General features: G+C 59.2%; 2 protein-coding genes across 5 annotated transcripts; one reads left to right on the forward strand and one right to left on the reverse strand.

Moving 5' to 3' along the window:
- Nucleotides 1-497: 497 nt before the first annotated feature.
- Nucleotides 498-6,397, forward strand: PSMC3 (proteasome 26S subunit, ATPase 3). 2 transcript variants are annotated; one of them, XM_079929636.1, is made up of 12 exons: nt 498-710; nt 972-1,055; nt 1,677-1,802; nt 2,245-2,349; nt 2,459-2,521; nt 2,789-2,926; nt 3,368-3,511; nt 3,622-3,770; nt 4,649-4,745; nt 4,960-5,105; nt 5,976-6,057; nt 6,214-6,397. In XM_079929636.1, exons 1-12 carry the CDS (start codon nt 684-686, stop codon nt 6,322-6,324), a joined length of 1,272 nt encoding a protein of 423 aa, XP_079785762.1. In that variant the 5' UTR covers nt 498-683; the 3' UTR covers nt 6,325-6,397. The 2 variants fall into 2 exon arrangements, with proteins under 2 accessions (XP_079785762.1, XP_079785763.1); XM_079929637.1 differs by having other exon boundaries at nt 652-710; nt 976-1,055.
- Nucleotides 6,398-9,666: 3,269 nt separating this feature from the next.
- On the reverse strand, nt 9,667-17,140 carry SLC39A13 (solute carrier family 39 member 13). Of its 3 annotated transcripts, none has more exons than XM_079930398.1 (10): nt 16,525-17,140; nt 14,737-15,045; nt 12,772-12,885; nt 12,346-12,467; nt 11,856-11,960; nt 11,655-11,744; nt 10,821-10,871; nt 10,362-10,494; nt 10,091-10,190; nt 9,667-9,997 (listed from the first exon to the last, which is right to left on the reverse strand). In XM_079930398.1, the coding sequence occupies exons 2-10, from the start codon at nt 15,035-15,037 to the stop codon at nt 9,922-9,924; spliced, it is 1,092 nt and encodes a 363-aa protein (XP_079786524.1). In that variant the 5' UTR covers nt 15,038-15,045; nt 16,525-17,140; the 3' UTR covers nt 9,667-9,921. The 3 variants fall into 3 exon arrangements, with proteins under 3 accessions (XP_079786524.1, XP_079786525.1, XP_079786526.1); XM_079930400.1 differs by having other exon boundaries at nt 9,904-9,997; nt 10,366-10,494; XM_079930399.1 differs by lacking the exon at nt 11,856-11,960.
- Between the last annotated feature and the right edge of the window lie 296 nt (nt 17,141-17,436).

A 17,436-nucleotide genomic window follows, 5' to 3' on the forward strand; every position in this document is an offset into this window, starting at 1 on the left:
ACCCCCTTCAAAAGCAACTTTTCAGAGCTTCCCTGGTGGCGCAGTGGTTGAGAGTCCGCTTGCTGATGCAGGGGGACACGGGTGCGTGCCCTGGTCCACGAAGATCCCACATGCCGTGGAGCGACTGGGCCCGTGAGCCGTGGCCGCTGAGCCTGCGCGTCCGGAGCCTGTGCTCCGCAACGGTAGAGGCCACAACGGTGAGAGGCCCGCGTTACCAAAAAAAAAAAAAAAGGAAAAAAAAAAAGCTCCCTTTCAGTTACCCGCCAGATTAGGACTACATTTCCCAAGGGCCCTGCGGGGCGCTCTCGTATTTTCTCCCTCTCCTTTTAATTTGTTATCCAGGCCCCGCCCCACTGCTCGTGCCAGCCAATAGCGAATTCGCCTCTCGCTCCGGCATCAACAGGACTGGGGCGAGAACATTTCAGGAGCCGTGGGGGCGGGTCCTGTGGTCTCGGCTTCATCTTTTAATTCGGAGAAGCAGTTTCGCCGTGGCAACTGACCCAAGCTAATTTCGTCAAGAGTCAGGACTTGGAGAAGGAGTCTGGCACTAATCAAGAGCAGGCGTGAAGAGAGATAATAATAACCTTTCGCCCCGGCTACTGCCCAGTCTGATCTTCGGCCTTCTCCTGCAGGGGGTGAATCTGCTGCCGAAACTCGAGAGTCCAGTGACTCGGCAGGAGAAGATGGCGACCGTGTGGGATGAGGCTGAGGTGCGCGCCGGGAGAGCTGGGGGCTCTGGAGCTGGGGCCAGTGGAGAGACGCACGTGGCGGAAGCGGAGGCGGTGGCTGGGGGGGTTTCAAGGTCTAGCCCGGTCCCGGGGTTGGTACCGCTTGGGATGTGGGCAGGCGTCCCGACTCCTCCGTTCTGGTTTTATGGGCGGGGAGTGGGCTAACTGAGGCTGTGAGTGGGCTTACTCGCAGTCCTGAGTTAACTAACCTGACTTTAAGAAAGACGAATTTGTTTTGCACAGCAAGATGGAATCGGGGAGGAGGTACTCAAGATGTCCACAGAAGAGATCATCCAGCGCACACGGCTGCTGGACAGTGAAATCAAGGTGGGCGCACAGCCCCTATGTCAGGCAGTGAAGCCCGCACACAGCAGGCCCTGGTGATCCACCTGCCACGCTCACGTCGTTCTTCGCCTCCCTCGGCGAGGCGTGGGGACCGCGGTTTCCTTCTTGGACCAGGAAAAAAGAAAACTAAGCTTTAAAAGGGACCAGAAGAGGGTCAGGGTGATGGGAAACCAGGCCTGAGAGAAGGAATCATCAGACTGCCTTTCCCAGCAAGGTCTTTAAGTATTCCTCTCAAGAATCCTTTTAGGAAACCCCCATTTTACAGATGAGGAAACTGAGGCTCAGAGAGTTTTTGTTTGTTTTACTGTGGTGAAGTACGCAGCCTGTAACAAAGGCAGAACCTAAAATCTGTTTGCGTGACTCAAAATCTGGCTCTTTTCCCTTTAGTACAACTAATACTTCACCAGGAGGTTTCCACACTGGTCTCCTGTTCTGACCTCTGCTGGTTGTGGACACAGGCGCTGAGCATTCAGAGAGCCTTAGAGCTGAGTGAAGGGGGGCAGGAGGGTCCCCCAGGCAGCCTGGATAAGGCTCACCAATTACAAGGCCCTAGGATAAGCTGAGCTAAAGCTGAATATTTGCCTCCAATCACCCTCATCCCAGATCATGAAGAGCGAAGTGTTGCGAGTCACCCACGAGCTCCAAGCCATGAAGGACAAAATCAAAGAGAACAGTGAGAAAATCAAAGTGAACAAGACTCTGCCGTACCTGGTCTCCAACGTCATCGAGGTGTGTGTGTATGTGGAGGGGAAGAGAGGGGTCAGTGGGGCTGGGGACAGCCTGTGATGGGCCCACTGGGGAAAGAGTGGGTGGGTGTTTGGAGGTCTAAACTGCATGTAAGAGCTAAACCTCCTAGGGTTTCCTCTCCAGTGTGCATTTCCAGGGAGATAATATAGGGCATGAAAAAGCCTTGGAAGCCTCGCATGTTTCCTTTTCTACTGGTTATTTTTCCCTGGGGGTACATGAGTTCTGCAGAGAAGCAACACCTGAGCAGAGGTCTTACTAATCTGGTTTATTAACCACACCTTTGCTGGGCTCAGGGCTGGTCTGCGGAGTGAGGTAGGGACGGCCAGCCCTGCCAGTGTTGAGATTGTCGCAGCCTCAGAAGCACTGGGCTCTGGAGAGTTCAAGGAACTGAGCTGGGCTTGATCTGAGCTTTTTCCTTTCCCAGCTCCTAGATGTTGATCCCAACGATCAAGAGGAAGATGGTGCCAATATTGACCTGGATTCCCAGAGGAAGGGCAAGTGTGCAGTGATCAAAACCTCTACACGACAGGTGAGGCTGGCCCAGCCATAGGAGAACTGAGGAGGGTGAGGGGTGGATGTGGGACAGGGAGCCTTACTAAGGGCAGTAACTGAGGCTGCACCTGGAATCTTCCCTACAGACATACTTCCTGCCTGTGATTGGGTTGGTGGATGCTGAAAAGCTGAAGCCAGGAGACTTGGTGGTGAGTGGTGTCCCTGAGCCCAGGCAGGGCTTTTCCAGCGAGGTTTCTCCCACTGACTAGCTGACCCCCTGCCCCAGGCCCAGGTCATTGTTGGTCCTGAATGTCTGCAGAGCAGCCTGCAGAGTCTGAGAGCATGTCTGCCTGCTCTTTGATTCTTGTGTTGCCCACTCTCCTATCTTGCCTTTCATTCTGTAGACAACTGTCACCCAGCCACTTAGGTAGGCCTTGAGCTGAGACAACTCTGAAATCTTTGTGCTGTGTCCCCAGGGTGTGAACAAAGACTCCTATCTGATCCTGGAGACCCTGCCCACAGAGTACGACTCGCGGGTGAAGGCCATGGAGGTGGACGAGAGGCCCACAGAGCAATACAGTGACATCGGGGGCCTGGATAAGCAGATTCAGGAGGTGAAGGAGGCATGGCAGCCTCACCAGCCTTTTGTATTTCTCTACTTCAGTGACCAGAGCACTTTACCCCAGTGTGCCTCTTATCCTCATAGCATCCTAGGGAGGCAAGGAGGAGACCACGTAACAGTTTAGGAGATTGAGATCTCCTAAACTGAATGACTTGCCCAGGATCACAGAAGGTTAGGGCCAGAGCCAGGACTGGAACTCAGGCTCCTTTTTCTTGGCCCAGTGTCTTTTCTGCCACATCCATCTGTTCCCGGGGAGTCCAGAGCCAGCCGTGGTGGGAGCGAGCATTCTGTGTCCTCTGGATGTGGGGGAAGGAGAGGGCAGTGTCTCTGAATTGGAGTAGGAGGGTTACAGATAGGGGTTGAAGCTATTCAGCGTTGGACTGTAGGAGCCCACAGGGCTTCACTGTCCTCACCCAGGACTTCTTCCTGGCAGCTGGTGGAGGCCATCGTCCTGCCAATGAACCACAAGGAGAAGTTTGAGAACTTAGGGATCCAGCCTCCAAAGGGGGTGCTAATGTACGGGCCCCCAGGTACGGGGAAGACCCTGCTGGCCCGGGCCTGTGCTGCACAGACCAAGGTGAGTGCTTTGGGAGGGATGAGGAGGCCAAAGCTCTGCCAATGGGCTCAGATCGAAGGGGCTTCTCGTCGCGCCTTTGGCCTGATCTGTCAACCCCACCCCCGCCCCAGGCCACCTTCCTGAAGCTGGCTGGCCCCCAGCTGGTGCAGATGTTCATTGGGGACGGTGCCAAGCTAGTCCGGGATGCCTTTGCCCTGGCCAAGGAGAAGGCTCCATCCATCATCTTCATCGATGAGCTGGACGCCATCGGCACCAAGCGGTGAGGGGGTGCTGAGTGCCACCAAGGGGGTTGTTGCCAATTCCAGCTCTCCCGCCCTGTTCCCTCCTCCCCCGGGATGGTGGAGGCTCTGTTCTTGTGGTTGTACTTCTTAAGTTCTCTTCTAAGTAGCCTCCCTGCTTCGTTTCTTTTCCCCTGACCATCCTTTCTCCTCACAGCTACCAGCATGTTCCTTTCACAACTTCACTCAGCTGCACCCACAGTCCCTCACGCAAACAGATCCTGCTTTTCCTTCCTGGGCCTCCCCATTGCTTCTTGGGATAAATGCTGGGCTTGCCGTGGCCTGCAAGGCCCCCGCGTGGCTGCCCCTGCTCCCCTCCAGCTTCATCCTGTCCCTGCCTTCCCCGTCCCTCTGGCTTCCCTCCACAGTGCCCCCTCAGTTTGCAGGCCCAGTCTGGTGGGAGAGATTTTGCACCTGCTCTTTCCTCTCTGGAATGTGCTTTTCTTTTTCCCCTGTTCTCCATTGGCTGGTTGCCCAGCCGATGTGTTTTCAGCCTTCAGATCTCAGCCTGAGGGGACACTTCCTCAGGGACGCTTGCCTGGGCTCCCTGTCACGTGCCAAGTCTGGGCCAGACCTTTGTATTTCTAAGTTTTAGCTCAGATATGATGACACTTCATTAGGGGCATGGGCCAGGCAGTGGATTTCGCTCACTGTTTTATCTTAAGCCCAGCACCTGATCCCAGGAGCTTCTCCAGTCCCTGACACGATTTCTGTGCTGGTCCCTGGGCTGGGGGCCCCAAGTTGAGTGAGACTTTTCCCTGCCCTGGATGGGTTGGGTTGGGCTTCTGGTGGTAGAGGAGAGGAGGGCTCTCCCTGAGCTGTGTCCTCACCAGTGTGTTGGACCTCCTGTGTGCCCCAGCTTTGACAGTGAGAAGGCCGGGGACCGGGAGGTGCAGAGGACGATGCTGGAGCTTCTGAACCAGCTGGACGGGTTCCAGCCGAACACCCAAGTGAAGGTGAGTATTGTCACTTCACAGGTGAAGAACGTGGGGCTTAGAGGTCAGGGGATCTTCTCTGTCATCTAGCTGATGGAGCTAGAATTAGAATTGGGGTCGGTGTTGAATATTCCCTGCCGTTTCATATGGACCCTGAGCTACCTCTTTGCCCGTCGTGGCCATGACTGTTGCCTGTCTGTGAACCCTTCAAGTTTCTGCTTCTCCTGTTGCTCAGGTAATTGCAGCCACTAACAGGGTGGACATCCTGGACCCTGCCCTGCTCCGCTCAGGCCGCCTGGACCGCAAGATCGAGTTCCCGATGCCCAACGAGGAGGCCCGGGCCAGAATCATGCAGATCCACTCCCGAAAGATGAATGTCAGGTGGGCAAAGACACGAGCAAGGCGCTGAGACCTGAAGGGGCAGCAGCAGAGCTGTCTCTGTCCTCTTTGTACTGACCTTCCCCAGGCCTAGCTTCTCCCCCTCTCCATGTCCCTTTCACACCGAGCACTGTTCCACACGCCGGCCTCCATTTCTCCCCAGGTGCCCGACAGAGAATCGTGCTGGGGCCCAGGCCCCAACTGAAGGTGCTCTGCTCCTTCGGGCCCACCTGCACACCCCCCCACACGGCCCTCCCCCATGGTCGGAAGGTGTGCAGGCTGGAGGCCCTGTTTCCTGGCCACCCCTGCCCCAGCAGATGAACGCAGCCCAGCATGGCCCAGGGCAGTCCTGCCAGGGGCCAGGTGGACCTGGGTTCAGATCTGTGTGACCATCAGCAGGTGGCGTGACCTCTCTAAGCCTCAGTTTTCTTATCTGGGACTTGGGGATAAGGGCTCCGACCTCACGGGGTTGCAGCAATGTCAAGTGCAGTACTTGCGCATGAGATCAGTAAGTGGCAGCAGCAGTGCTGTGCTGATGCAGGGCCCGCGCTGCTGGGGAGACAGAGAGATGGCTCTTCCGTCTCCACAACCTCCTGTTCCCCTGCCTCAGGCTGAATTCCCGAGTCTCAGGTGCAGGCTTCTAGAATGCTAGCGCCCAGGAGACACTAGGAGTAGCTTGGTCTAATCTGCTTTGACCTACCTGCGTTCCTCTCCCCCTTGTGTGGAGAAGAGAACAAGGCACAGTGGGGAAGGGAGTCGCCCGTGATGGCGGCGAGTTGACCTCGCTGCTTGACGGAGGCACGTGGGAGGACGTGGGCTCCCCCACCCACTCCCGTAAGTGGCTGAACCCTGTGATACCTCCCCACCTCCCAGCCCTGACGTGAACTACGAGGAGCTGGCCCGCTGTACAGACGACTTCAACGGGGCCCAGTGCAAGGCCGTGTGTGTGGAGGCGGTGAGTGGTGGGCCGAGCGGCTGGGCGCTTTGTGCCTCCTCCCCTGGGCAGGCTGCTGGGGGCTGCTGAGGGGAAGAGGCTGAGAAGGTGGAGGCCTCTGGGAGCTGGGCTGGGGGTCTGGGGAGGCACCCTAGAGCCTGTCTGTGCTGGCTGCAGGGCATGATCGCGCTGCGCAGGGGCGCCACAGAGCTCACCCACGAGGACTACATGGAGGGCATCCTGGAGGTACAGGCCAAGAAGAAAGCCAACCTGCAGTACTACGCCTAAGGGGTCGCCTGCCACACCTGTTCTCTGGCCTCTTGCTGGTTAAAATTCGTAATAAAGGATGGTTTCAGGTTCCTGCCACCACCTGTCTGGCTCGCCTTCCCTGGGCTCTGGGTAGAGGAGTGGGGGCAGATGCAGGAGGCCCCTTCCCCAGGTGCTCCTACCCGAGACAGCCGAGGGCCTCAAACGCCTTGTTGGGGTGAGGCCCTCTTGGAGGGGTGGGCGTGTGCCACAGCTGTTCCCCGGGGTCTTCTGCCTCCCCCATCATGTCCCTCCAGACCGCTCTCTCCACACTCCCTGACCCACCTCTCTGAGCTTTTGAGGCCTGTGGTGCTGCCCCCCCTCTAGTATGAGGGGCCTGAAGGGAAGCCAGACTAGTTTTTCCTTCTTTTTTGAATTTCGGTGCTCTGGCCCTAGGCCTCGCTTCCTTATAAAGCCCTGGCTCTGGGTCTTTGCTCCCTTGTTTCCTGGCCCCCAAGCCTCCTGTTTCTCTACACGTTCCTTTTAGCTGTTGGCCCGTTTCCTCTGGCTGAAAAATCAATGTTGAGCAGGATCTACTCCGAGAGCCCTTCTAGGCCTAAGCGTGGTCATGCTGTGTTCTCTCCCACCCCCAGTTCTGCCGTCAGCCCCACATCCCGTCAGTTTCCTTTACCATCTTGGTGGTCCTCTTCTGTCTACCAGCCTTCCAGCTCCCCGACCTGGAACCTGACCTCGTGGTTCACCGTTCACTGAGCGCTCACCCTGAGCCACATGCTATGCAGGTCGTGTGCATGGTTTTATCTAGTTAATCACAGCAACTACCAATAGGGTAGCCCCGCTTTAGAGATGCATTTCGAGCAACTGGGCCAGGATTGCACAACTCTTAGATGGCATAGCTAGGCTTCAAACCCAGGACTAAGAATAAAGCCTGGTTTATGTTGTGCTGTCTTAGCAGCTTTAACCACCCCCTGAATGGCCTTTCAAAGCAGCAGCCCTTTAGAACTCTCCATCAGCTCTCACTTGCCCCCTGGCAGAAGCCCTTTACCCTCCTTTTCCCATTACCTCCCCTGAAGGGACATGCCCACAGTCACAGAGCTACTGACTGCCGGCCTGTCTGGAGTTCCCCTCTCTCTAGTCCCACCGCCTCCAAGCCGCCATCCTGAGTGTCAGGGTGCACCCCCATTGCGCTCTCCTTGGTGATCCCACTGACTTCCCATCCCCCGGAGAAGCCCCAGCACAGCCTCGGAAGTGCTCTTGTTCTGGCCCTGTCCTGGGCTTAGCTGCCCCCGCTCCTGCATCTCTCACCCCGACCCCCCGCGCCCACCTGCGTGAAGCTGCGAGCACCACCCTCACCCCTGACCTTGGGGTCCTCATTTATAAATGGGGCCCCACTGCCTCCTTCAGCGGGCAGAGTGCCATGACTGCACGTGCAACTGTCACCCAACACACGAGGAGCCCCAGGGCCTGCTCAGGGGAGGCAGGGACTGCCAGGACAGCCCTGGGTTCCTTCCTCGCTTCTGTCAGGCCACCAGGTCCTGGGCGTGTCACAATCAGGTGAAGCAGAGCCCTTTTTGCTGAAAATACTGAGTCAGGCACTCCCAGCTGAGGATACAGCGCATCTGGGCTTCACAGCCTCCGTGATATGGCGCAGACACGCTGTCCGCCAACAGCCTGCTGAAGGTAGGAGAGGAAGTGGGACTCCACTTCCCCCTTCTGCTCTCTCCTAGCAGCACTGGGGAAGCAGCTCCCCCTGGGCCTGATGCTGTCTTCATTCTCAGCATATTCACTGGCGGTGAGGGTATGGTTTAGAATAAAGATCTCATTTTTCCTTTTTCTTTCTTTTTAATGAAAAATAACTTATTTCATAGAGGCCAAACCTGGAGATGACTTTGTGGATGGAGCTCCCTTCCGCGGTTAAAATGACTCAGGGGGCAGGCCAGGAAAAAGCCCTTGGTTCGTAGGTCTATGAGGACACCACCCTTGGGGGTGACGCGGGCTATAATGGCCTAGAGCCAGGCTTGTTTTAGTGGCATAAAAAGCTAACAACAAAATAAACCAGGGAAACATGAAATGTATACCCTGTTGTGAGAAGCACCCCAAAAGTAACAGCTCAGAGACGAAGCAGGAGGCCCAGAGGGCGGGGATGATGATGGAGACCAGCTGGGCGGCCTGCGGGAGCTGGGCCCGCAGAGCAGCCAAACTGGCCGGAGCACGGGGTGGCCGGAAAAGCCCTGCTTGACCATGGGCTCTGGGACGCAGAACAGAGGCAGCCGGTTTGTGTGTATTTATTTGCATCTCATCTATGGAACAGGTATTTACAGATACAAATGGAACCACAGCAAAGCTGCCGTAAAACCATTCAGACCCTCTCGATGGCTACTTCTCAAGGCGCCCACGGTCAAGTAGCAGGGCTGGAGCCTGGCTGTGGAGTGGGCCAGCTGAGTACCTGGGCGTCAGCCAAGGGAAATAGCTGGGGATTATGGCTTCAGCATCCCCAGAGCACATTCCTGAGTGCTGACAGTGTGCAGCCCTCGCCACCCCCGCCGAGCCCCGCCCACAGTGGGACAGGAAAAGGGGCCCGCGCCGGGGGCGGGGGCGGGGGCGGGGGCGGGGTGGTGGCAGCCACTGCTCCCTCTTCCTGCCCTCCGAGTGTCTGCCTGGACCCTGTGCTGGCACGAGCACCCCTGAGCCGACTGGGAAGCCTCTGGCCCGGGGCTGCTCGCTGCCCTGCTGGCTGCTGTTTGGCAGCTGGAGGTGGCAGAGCCGCGGGCGTTGCCAGGGAGCATTCCCTGGGGGAACAGAAGCTGGGCCAGGGCAAGCAGCCGCGGGGAAAAGGTCTTAGAAAGCATCTCCCGGCTCCATGCTGGGAGGGGTAGGACTGTCAGTGCTGAGTGGCGCTGGGGGCTACACGAGCACCTGCCTCTCCTTTCTTTGGCCTTGGAGCTGGTGAAGGAAGGGCCAGAACACTGGACACAGCAGAGAGGAGGCACCCCAGCCTCGGTTCCTGGCTGCCCAGGGCTGCGTGCATGTGCAGAGGTTCACTCCCTCAGGCCAGGGACCCATGAGGCCCCAGCAGGAGACAGCTCTGGGGCTCCCTGCAGCCCTGGGCTCCTTGGGCTGCTCCCACTCCTCCTGGCGTCCTGGTGGGCAGAGGCCTCTGCTTGGGACCAGTGTTCCTGTTCCTCACTGCCGACTCCAGCGGGTGCAAGGTGACGGGGGGCCAAGGAGAGAAGACCGCAGTGTGGCTGGGGGCAGGCATGGGCATCGGGCCCTGGGCCCAGCACACAAGGGATCACAGTGTCGGTCTTGCACACGGTCACATGCACACCACACACACACCCCGTCCTCTTGTCAGTTAGGAGGAGTCGCTCGCTGTCTCTCACACACACACACACACACACACACACACACACGGTCACAGAGTTGATCTGAGTCGGTCTTGCACACGATCACATGCACACCACACACACACCCCGTCCTCTTGTCAGTTAGGAGGAGTCGCTCGCTGTCTCTCTCACACACACACACACACACACACACACACACACACACACACACACACAGTCACAGAGTTGAGCTGAGTCTATTATTGCTGTGCAGGGGGTGGGGCGTCAGGGACAGTTACTCGACGAAGACCGAGAACAGCACCATCACCACAATGCCCGTGCAGAGCAGAAGCACTTGCTGCAGAGAGCGCCTGTGGGGAGAGGGGCAGGGGCTCAGGGGGTGGCGCTGGCCGAGATGCCGGGGACAGAGGCCCTGCGAATGGCAGTGCCAGTGGGTAGCTCACCATGGGTCATCTTCCTCCAAGAGGTCGGGCAGCACGTTCACCAGGGCGATGTAGAGAAAGCCGCCAGAGGTGAAGGGCAGGATCCAGGCCACGGTCTCCTCTGCAGCAGGAGAAGCCCTGACTGGCTGGGAGTCCAGGGGAGCCATGTGTACTACACTCCCTCCCGCGGGGTGGATGGGGGGCAGAATCTGGCCTGGACACCAGGGTCAGGGCAGCTGTGCCCTTTGGCTGGGGCCCCTCTGCTGACCGCCACCACCCACCACGCCCGTACCTACTCCCTTGGGGGACTGAGTACAGATGGCGAAGCAGGCGCCCAGCAGGCCCCCCAAGGCCGTCGAGAGCTGCAGCTTGGCTGCGCTCCATCGGTCAAAGCCGGCCCGGAGCAGGATGGCAAAGTCGCTCACCTGAGGGGAGGTCCAGACGATCACTCTGGGCCCCAGTGGGGCCAGATCCCCTGAGCATCTCAGGCACGGACACACACAACGAGCCCCCTGCACCCGCCCTGTAGCTGGGACCACCCTGTGCCCCAGCCCGCATCCCCTCGGCTGGGCCCCCCGTCCCGAGGATGCTGGAGCACAGCTGAAACGGTGGCTGCAGCCTAGTAGCTGAGCAGCTCCAGGCCTCTGTGGTCCAGCCGCCCAAGCCCACCACTGCTGGGTAGTCCCACCCCGAATCCCTGCCCCCAGCTCCACGCCCACATGGCCGATCACGGGAACCCTCTGGCACTCACCTCATGGGGGATCTCATGCAGGAGGATGGCCATGGTGGTCAGGAGCCCGATCTGCAGGGAGGGGAGGAGTCTGTGGGGTCTGTGCCGAGGGCTAGGGCACCCACTTGTCCGCTCATTCTACAAACATTTACTCTGCTCTGGGTGCCCTGGCTGGGTACCATCTGGCTGCTAGAAATATCGCAGCGAATAAAACAGACAAGGAACCTGCCCCCAAGAAGCTAACAGCCTGGAGTGGAGAGGCAAGGATTGAGTAAACAGACAAAGAACCATGTGATTACACACCATGACAGGTGCTATGGGGAAAGGATGGACTGGGTGCCGTGGGACATGATGGGCCTGAGATGAGGGGTCAGCAAAGGCCTCCTTGAGAACGTGCACTTTAAGCTGAAGCCTGAAGGATGAGGAGCTAGCAGTTCAAAGAGTGGAAGAAAGAACATTCTAAGCAGAGGCAACAGTGAGTTGGAGGCTACCAGAGGGGACAGAGGTTGGCCAGTTCAAGAGTAGGCAGACCCTGGGGCCAAAGCGCAGAGGGCAGAGGGAGGAGGAGGTGGGGGGGGGAGAAGCATCTAGAAGCAGGCAGGGGCCAAGCATAGCAGCCTGGCAGAAGCCCGTGATCCCAACAAGGAGTGTTCGCAGCAAGAACAGACCAGTCGGTGGTGGAGACAGAAGGAGGCCGTGTCCAGGAGAGCAGCAGGGAGGCGTAAATGAGGGTGCTGTGATGGAGGGAGCAAGGAGATGCCTGGGGACCTATTCTGGAGGCAGAGCCCACTGGTTAACGCAGGCACCACCCTTCCCAGCAAAGAGCCTGGGTCCCACTGCCCCAGCCCCACTCACCTTCTTGCTCACAAGGAAGCTGGCAGCCACAGCCAGCCCGTGGGTGAAGTTGTCTATGGTGTTGGCCAGCAGGTTGAGATAGCCACTGACCTGGGTGAGGGGAGAGAAAGCTGGGTTGTGCCGGGCAGGCAGGGCTGAGTTGGGCCGGCCACTTGGGGTGGGGCGGCTGCAGGAGGAGGGGGCCCTGGGCGGGCCACTCACTTTGATGTTCCGGACCACGGCGCTCAGGCCGGGCCCTGCAGCTGGCTGGGCCAGATGGTGGCCTCCACTGAGCGCGGCCGCAGCTGCAGGGTCTTTGCTGGGGGCCTAGGGCCAGGAGAAGGAGGGAGACGTGACATTAGATGCCCCCCACTCGGCCAGGGTGGACAGAAAGGACAGAAAGATGGAGAACAGATAAAAAGGGAACACCCCTTTTACCTGGCTGGACTCTGCTGCTCAGTCAGCCGGGTGCCCCCAAACCCAGCAGACCCTCTGCCTCCCGCACTGCTCTCACTCTTAGTCTATGAGAACAAGCCACGGCAGGGGCTGATGCCCAGATCCTTCCAAACAAGCTGGCCCAGCCTCCCAGAGCTCCCAGGAAAGGGCCAAGAGACCCTCTTTTCAGGGCTTGACTCAGAACTTGGGCCTCCAGGCCCTGGCACCACCACAGAGCAGAGGCTGACCTGTGTAGCCTCTGGGGTTTTGGGCTCACCTGGCTAGTCTCCTCCTCCTTGCTGTCCAAGAACATCTTCTCCAGCGCCAGGAAGGTCAGGAAGCCAGCAATGACCCACAGTCCCAGTTGCTGTTGCTGCTGCAGGCTCTGCCCCTCACCACCTGCAGGGGGCAGCACTGACACACCAGGCCAAGCCAGGGCATAGAAGGGGGCTCCTTGGGATGGGACCTAGTCCAGGGCAGTGACAGGGGCAGGGTGCCAGGACTGGCTGGTGGGGCAGTTGGGCCCCAGGAACTCCCATAGGGACCAGGGCACTGGGACCAGGACAAGTTCCCTGCCAGACGTCCAGAACCCCCTCACAGTCATTCTGCAGAGCAGGCAGGGCCTAGGCCATCCCTGGGCATGGGCACCAGTTCCCACCTATCGCCTGCCACCCTCCTGCCCCCGGCCTGTGGTCTCACTCACCAGGGCTGGCACTGTACGTGTAGGCCCACGCCTCGGGCAGCAGGTGGAGAAACACATTGCCCAGGAGTCCCCCCAAGGCGAAGCTGAGCAGCTGCTTCAGGCGCCGGGCCCCAGCTACAAGGCAGAGATGTGGGACCTGGGGGCTGGGGCACCAGAGCCTCTGGCCTGACCTCTGCCCCACCCAGCTCACTGGGCTCCTAGTGTGGTCCCAACCGGACTGCAAGTCTCTAGAAGGCTGCACATGGGCTGCTGGCCTTCCTGGGTCCCCAACCCTTCAGTCCCAGTAAGGGCTGGTGCCCAGCAGGAATACACCACGACCTGCGGGCCGACTGTGGAGCCACTACTGCTTCAGGGTTAAGAGACTGGGCTTCAGAGCCTGACAGGTCCCAGCTCCCCAACCCACCAGCTGGTAACCTTGGGCAGATTACTTCTGGGACTCAATTTCATCATCTGTAAACTGGGGACAATTGTATCTATCTGACAGGGATCTTGTGTGAATTAAACCAGCGGTCCCCAACCTTTTTGGCAACAGGGACCGGTTTCGTGGAAAACGATTTTCCCACGGACGGGGGTGGTAATGCGAGCGAGGGGGAGCGGCAGATGAAGCTTCGCTCGCTCGCCCACCGCTCACCTGCTGTGCGGCCCGGGGGTCGGGGACCCCTGAATTAAACAACAATACATATAGCAAGGGCTTATGAAGTGGGAATGTTTCTCTTCTCAGCCGCTGTTACTCTCAGAAAAGTGGCAGAGATTTGAGGACTTGTGCAGACGTGCAACATCCAGAGCTAGAAGTGCCCTGAGGGGGCCTTTGGTTTGATAGACAAACTGAGGCCCAGAAGGAAGAGGCAGCTTGGTGGTGGGGTGGGGTCCCAGGGGGAAGCTGCTGCTTCCAGGCTGTGTGCCCTTGGGCTCCTCCAAGAACTTCTCTGTGCCTGTGCTTCCCCATTTGTAAAATAGAGCTAATAATCCAAGTCCTCCCTAGGTGGACCTCTCAGGGATGCTATGAGAGGGGCTGAACTGATACACAGGCCAAGACAGCAGAAGAGGGCCCTGTTCACAGCTGGGGCACCAGCCCTCAGCCCAGTGCCTGGCACAGTTGCGTTCATAACCATCTGTTGAATGAACAGTTCCTGGAGCCTGGCAGGCAGTACGAGCCCCTGGAGGACCCTCATTTCAAAGATTCCCGGGGCCTGCTCCAGACCTACTATGTCATACTCTTGGGTGGGGGTGACAGGCACCTGCGTTTTTAGCAGCTCCCCATCTGATCTTCTTTAGTTTTCATTATAGCATGTCACCTATGGACACGTGCGCAGCCAAGGAAGAGCCTTTGCCAGGCCTGCACCCACCTCCCAGCCCCCCTCTCCAGAGGCAGGCCAGCTACCAGCCTCTCGCGTGTTCTTGGGTGAGGCCGCCCCAGGGGCTCTGGGTCTGAGCGCCCTCTTGCACTGTGAGCAGGGACTGAAGCGAGAGGCAGCGCGACGCCCAGCACTGGCTCGCGAACATGGAGCCCCGTCCCTGCACCGGGGCCGTCTCCTAAGTGCTATGCCGACGTTAGCTCATTTAATCATCACAATAACACCTATGAGGTAGATACTATTATTATCCTCATGTTTAAGGTTGGGAGCTTAAGGCAGAGAGAAGTTAAGGAACTTGCCCAATACCACCCAACTGGTAAGTGGCAGAGCCAAGATTTGAACCCAGGCATCCCAGCATCCGATTTCCAGCCTTGTTTCTTGCTTCCCAGTGAATGTTTGCTGACTTTCATCTTTCAGAATAAACAGATGCACAAACAAATGAGCACGGCGCACCCTGGCTCACTGGACCAAGGTGAGGAATTGTGCTGGGTCCCCACCCTCCACCAGACACACTGCCACTCGGGACCAGAGACCCGGCTCTCCCAGGAAGAGCAGCAGCATGTTTCCCGCGCCATCGGCTGCCCCTCGGTGCCAGAGGAGGGTCACTCACCTTCTGAGCGCAGCGTGGTCCCCATCTCCAAGGGAATGACGAGCAACGGGAAGACCCCGCTGAGCCCCACCATGAGTGAGCCCAGGAGGGAGCAGATCCACGTGTCCAGCCGCTCGCCACTCAGCAGGGCCCCCCAGGACTCGCTTTCCTTATTGTCCAGGCGACAGGCCGCTGCCACCCCCCGGCTCCGGAAGGCCTGCTGGGAACCCCCAGCCCCTCCCAGGAGCTCCAGGGCAAGAGCAGCGAGGAAGAGGAGCCTCTGTCCCGCCATGCCACAACCAGGGCAGGGACATCCAGGCATGCCACGTGCTGAAAAACACAAAGGCCACTTACGTGTGCTGCCACCCTTGGCCGCACACCTGCTTAGGAAACGTGGCATCTTAACCCTCCCCCCACTCCCAGTGGCCACGGCACCTGCCCTCCTGCTTGCCTCCCCCAGGGCCTCTGAGGATCCCAATGATGGGTGCACAGAGCAAAAGGGCTCTGCTCCGCCACACCCCACCCCCAAGGAGCACACATTTTTTCCTTGGGAGCCAGTTCCAGGCTGTGTGTCAGCCTGTCCGCCTGAGGCTAAACTTTCCTTAATGACAGGGTGAGGCGCTGGCTGGGTTCCCCTCAGACACCGGTAGGCCCGGCCCAGCTGGGTGTCTGGCTGCCAGGGGAGGCTTCGCTGCCAGGATGCGCCCCAGTGAGGACACCCCCAGGGATGGCGGCCAGCACAGTCTAGCTTGATGGGGCAATGTTAGGAGGTGCAGGTGGGGAAACCAAGCAGCTGAGCTAGTTCAAGACCATCAGGGCTTTTTCCTAGGAAATGAGTCCAATATCGCTGGGGCACGGAGACAGCCAGGAGGTGGGAACGAAGAGAGGATTCTTCAGCTAGGAGCTGCCTCACAGATGTGCAGAGCACAGGCTTTGAAGACCCGCCCTTGACTTTGTGCTCTGCATTTACAGCTGCTTGACTGCGGACAAGTCCCTAGAGCCCTTCTCTGAGCCTCAGTCTCCTCGTCTGTAGCAGGGAGATGAGTATTGCCTCCCTCACACAGTGGTGAAAATGAGATGAGCTTGCTAATTAGGTGAGCGTGCCTGGCACGGACGAGGCACAGAGAACCCTCCTTATGTTGCGGGAGCCCAGGAGCACCAGGCAGCAAGAGTGTACCCAGCAGGCGGATCACAGGATCTGGATGTGAGTCAACCAAGACGGAAGTTCAACCTGGAAACTCAGGCATGAGGTTTAAATGTGGTCTGCCCTCCCTCATGCTGGCTGTGACCTTGAGCCAGTGATGTCCTTGCCTCAGTTTCCTCATCTGCTGATGGAGGTGGGAGGGAGGGAAAGCAGCTGGAAAAGATGCTCGGGTCTAGGACCTCCAGGCCTTAACGGGACCCTGATGAAACCCTCTGGGCTCCACTGGGGACCAAAGGCAGGACTGCGCCAGGCCGGACTTGGAGGCAGAGGCGGGTCAGGGGACAAGTTTGAGGACAGGAGAGGGGAGGGGACAAGTTTGGGACAGGAGAGGGGGTACCGAGAGAGTCGGAGAGCAGAGGGAAAGCAGAAGCAAGAGCGGGAGAGCCAAGAGTGAGAGAGCCAGAGACGGATGCGGAGGCGGAGAGAGAGGGAGAGATGGGGAGCGACGCGTGGGGAGACAGGGGAGAAGAGCCCAAGGAAGTTTAACTCCCGGGCTCTGGGCGAGAGGCCCAGGTCTGATCTGGACAGGCCGGGTCGGGGGCAAGGGGATCGGCAGAGTCCGTCTCGTCAGGGGCTCTGGCCCTGGGGGTGCGGCGGCCACTCACCGTGCGGCGGCGACGGCGGCGGAGGCGCTCCGGACGGCCCCGGCCATCCAGCTGCGGCACAGCGCCCCGCCCCGGCTCTGCCCCGCCCGGCCTGGCCGCCCGGCCCCCGGCCCGGAGCCGCCCCCAGCGTGCGGCCACGTCACACGGGACCCGTCCGGAACCCGACGCACCGAACGCCGCGGGGTCGTGGGGAGCGGCGGTGGGAGAGCGCTTCCGCCTCGAGGCCATGGGGGACCCGGGAGGCTGGCGCACTTCCGCTCGGGCGGGCCCGGGACGGCGGGGAGGGTCGGGCGGAAGTGGGGGCCCCGCGGGCACCCAGCACAGTCCGGCTGCGCAGGGCGGAGACGGCGGCCCCGCGGTGACCGCGAGCAGTTGGGTGGCCGCGCTTGCGGGTCTGCCCGCCGCTTCCTCTCTCGGGAGGCAGTCCCAGCCGCGGCCGCACGGGGGCGCGCTTTGCTGCCAGACTGCGCCGTCCCGGGACGGGGTCTGGGTAGGAGGATGGCTGCGGCGCTCCTGCTCTGAGTCAGCCCGGCCTGGCTCCTCCATGAGCAAGGGAAAGGGGAAGTGCCTGCCGCAGGGAGGGGCCTAGCCCCGGGAACCTCAGAAGAGGGAATTTTATTCTTACTCATCGAATTATTTTTATGCTTTGGTTTTTCACTGGGAACCTCAGGCCTTTGTCTCCAGGGCTTGTAACCCTTTGGAGTCCAGTGCACGGTGGCCTGACACTGCTGCTGGTAACCCCAAACCTGGGGGAGCAAAGGCTCTGTGCTTCCCTCACCTCAGACTGGGGCAGCAAACAATAGCATTATTATAACTGCAATTTACTGAACACCTACGACGTGCCATTCACTCTGCGTGTATTGTCTCCCTGAATCCTCAGTCTGTCCCTTTGAGATGGATACTGTTAGCCCA

The sequence above is a fragment of the Stenella coeruleoalba genome, assembly GCF_951394435.1.
Source record: "Stenella coeruleoalba genome assembly, chromosome: 8".
Lineage (NCBI taxonomy): Eukaryota > Metazoa > Chordata > Mammalia > Artiodactyla > Delphinidae > Stenella > Stenella coeruleoalba.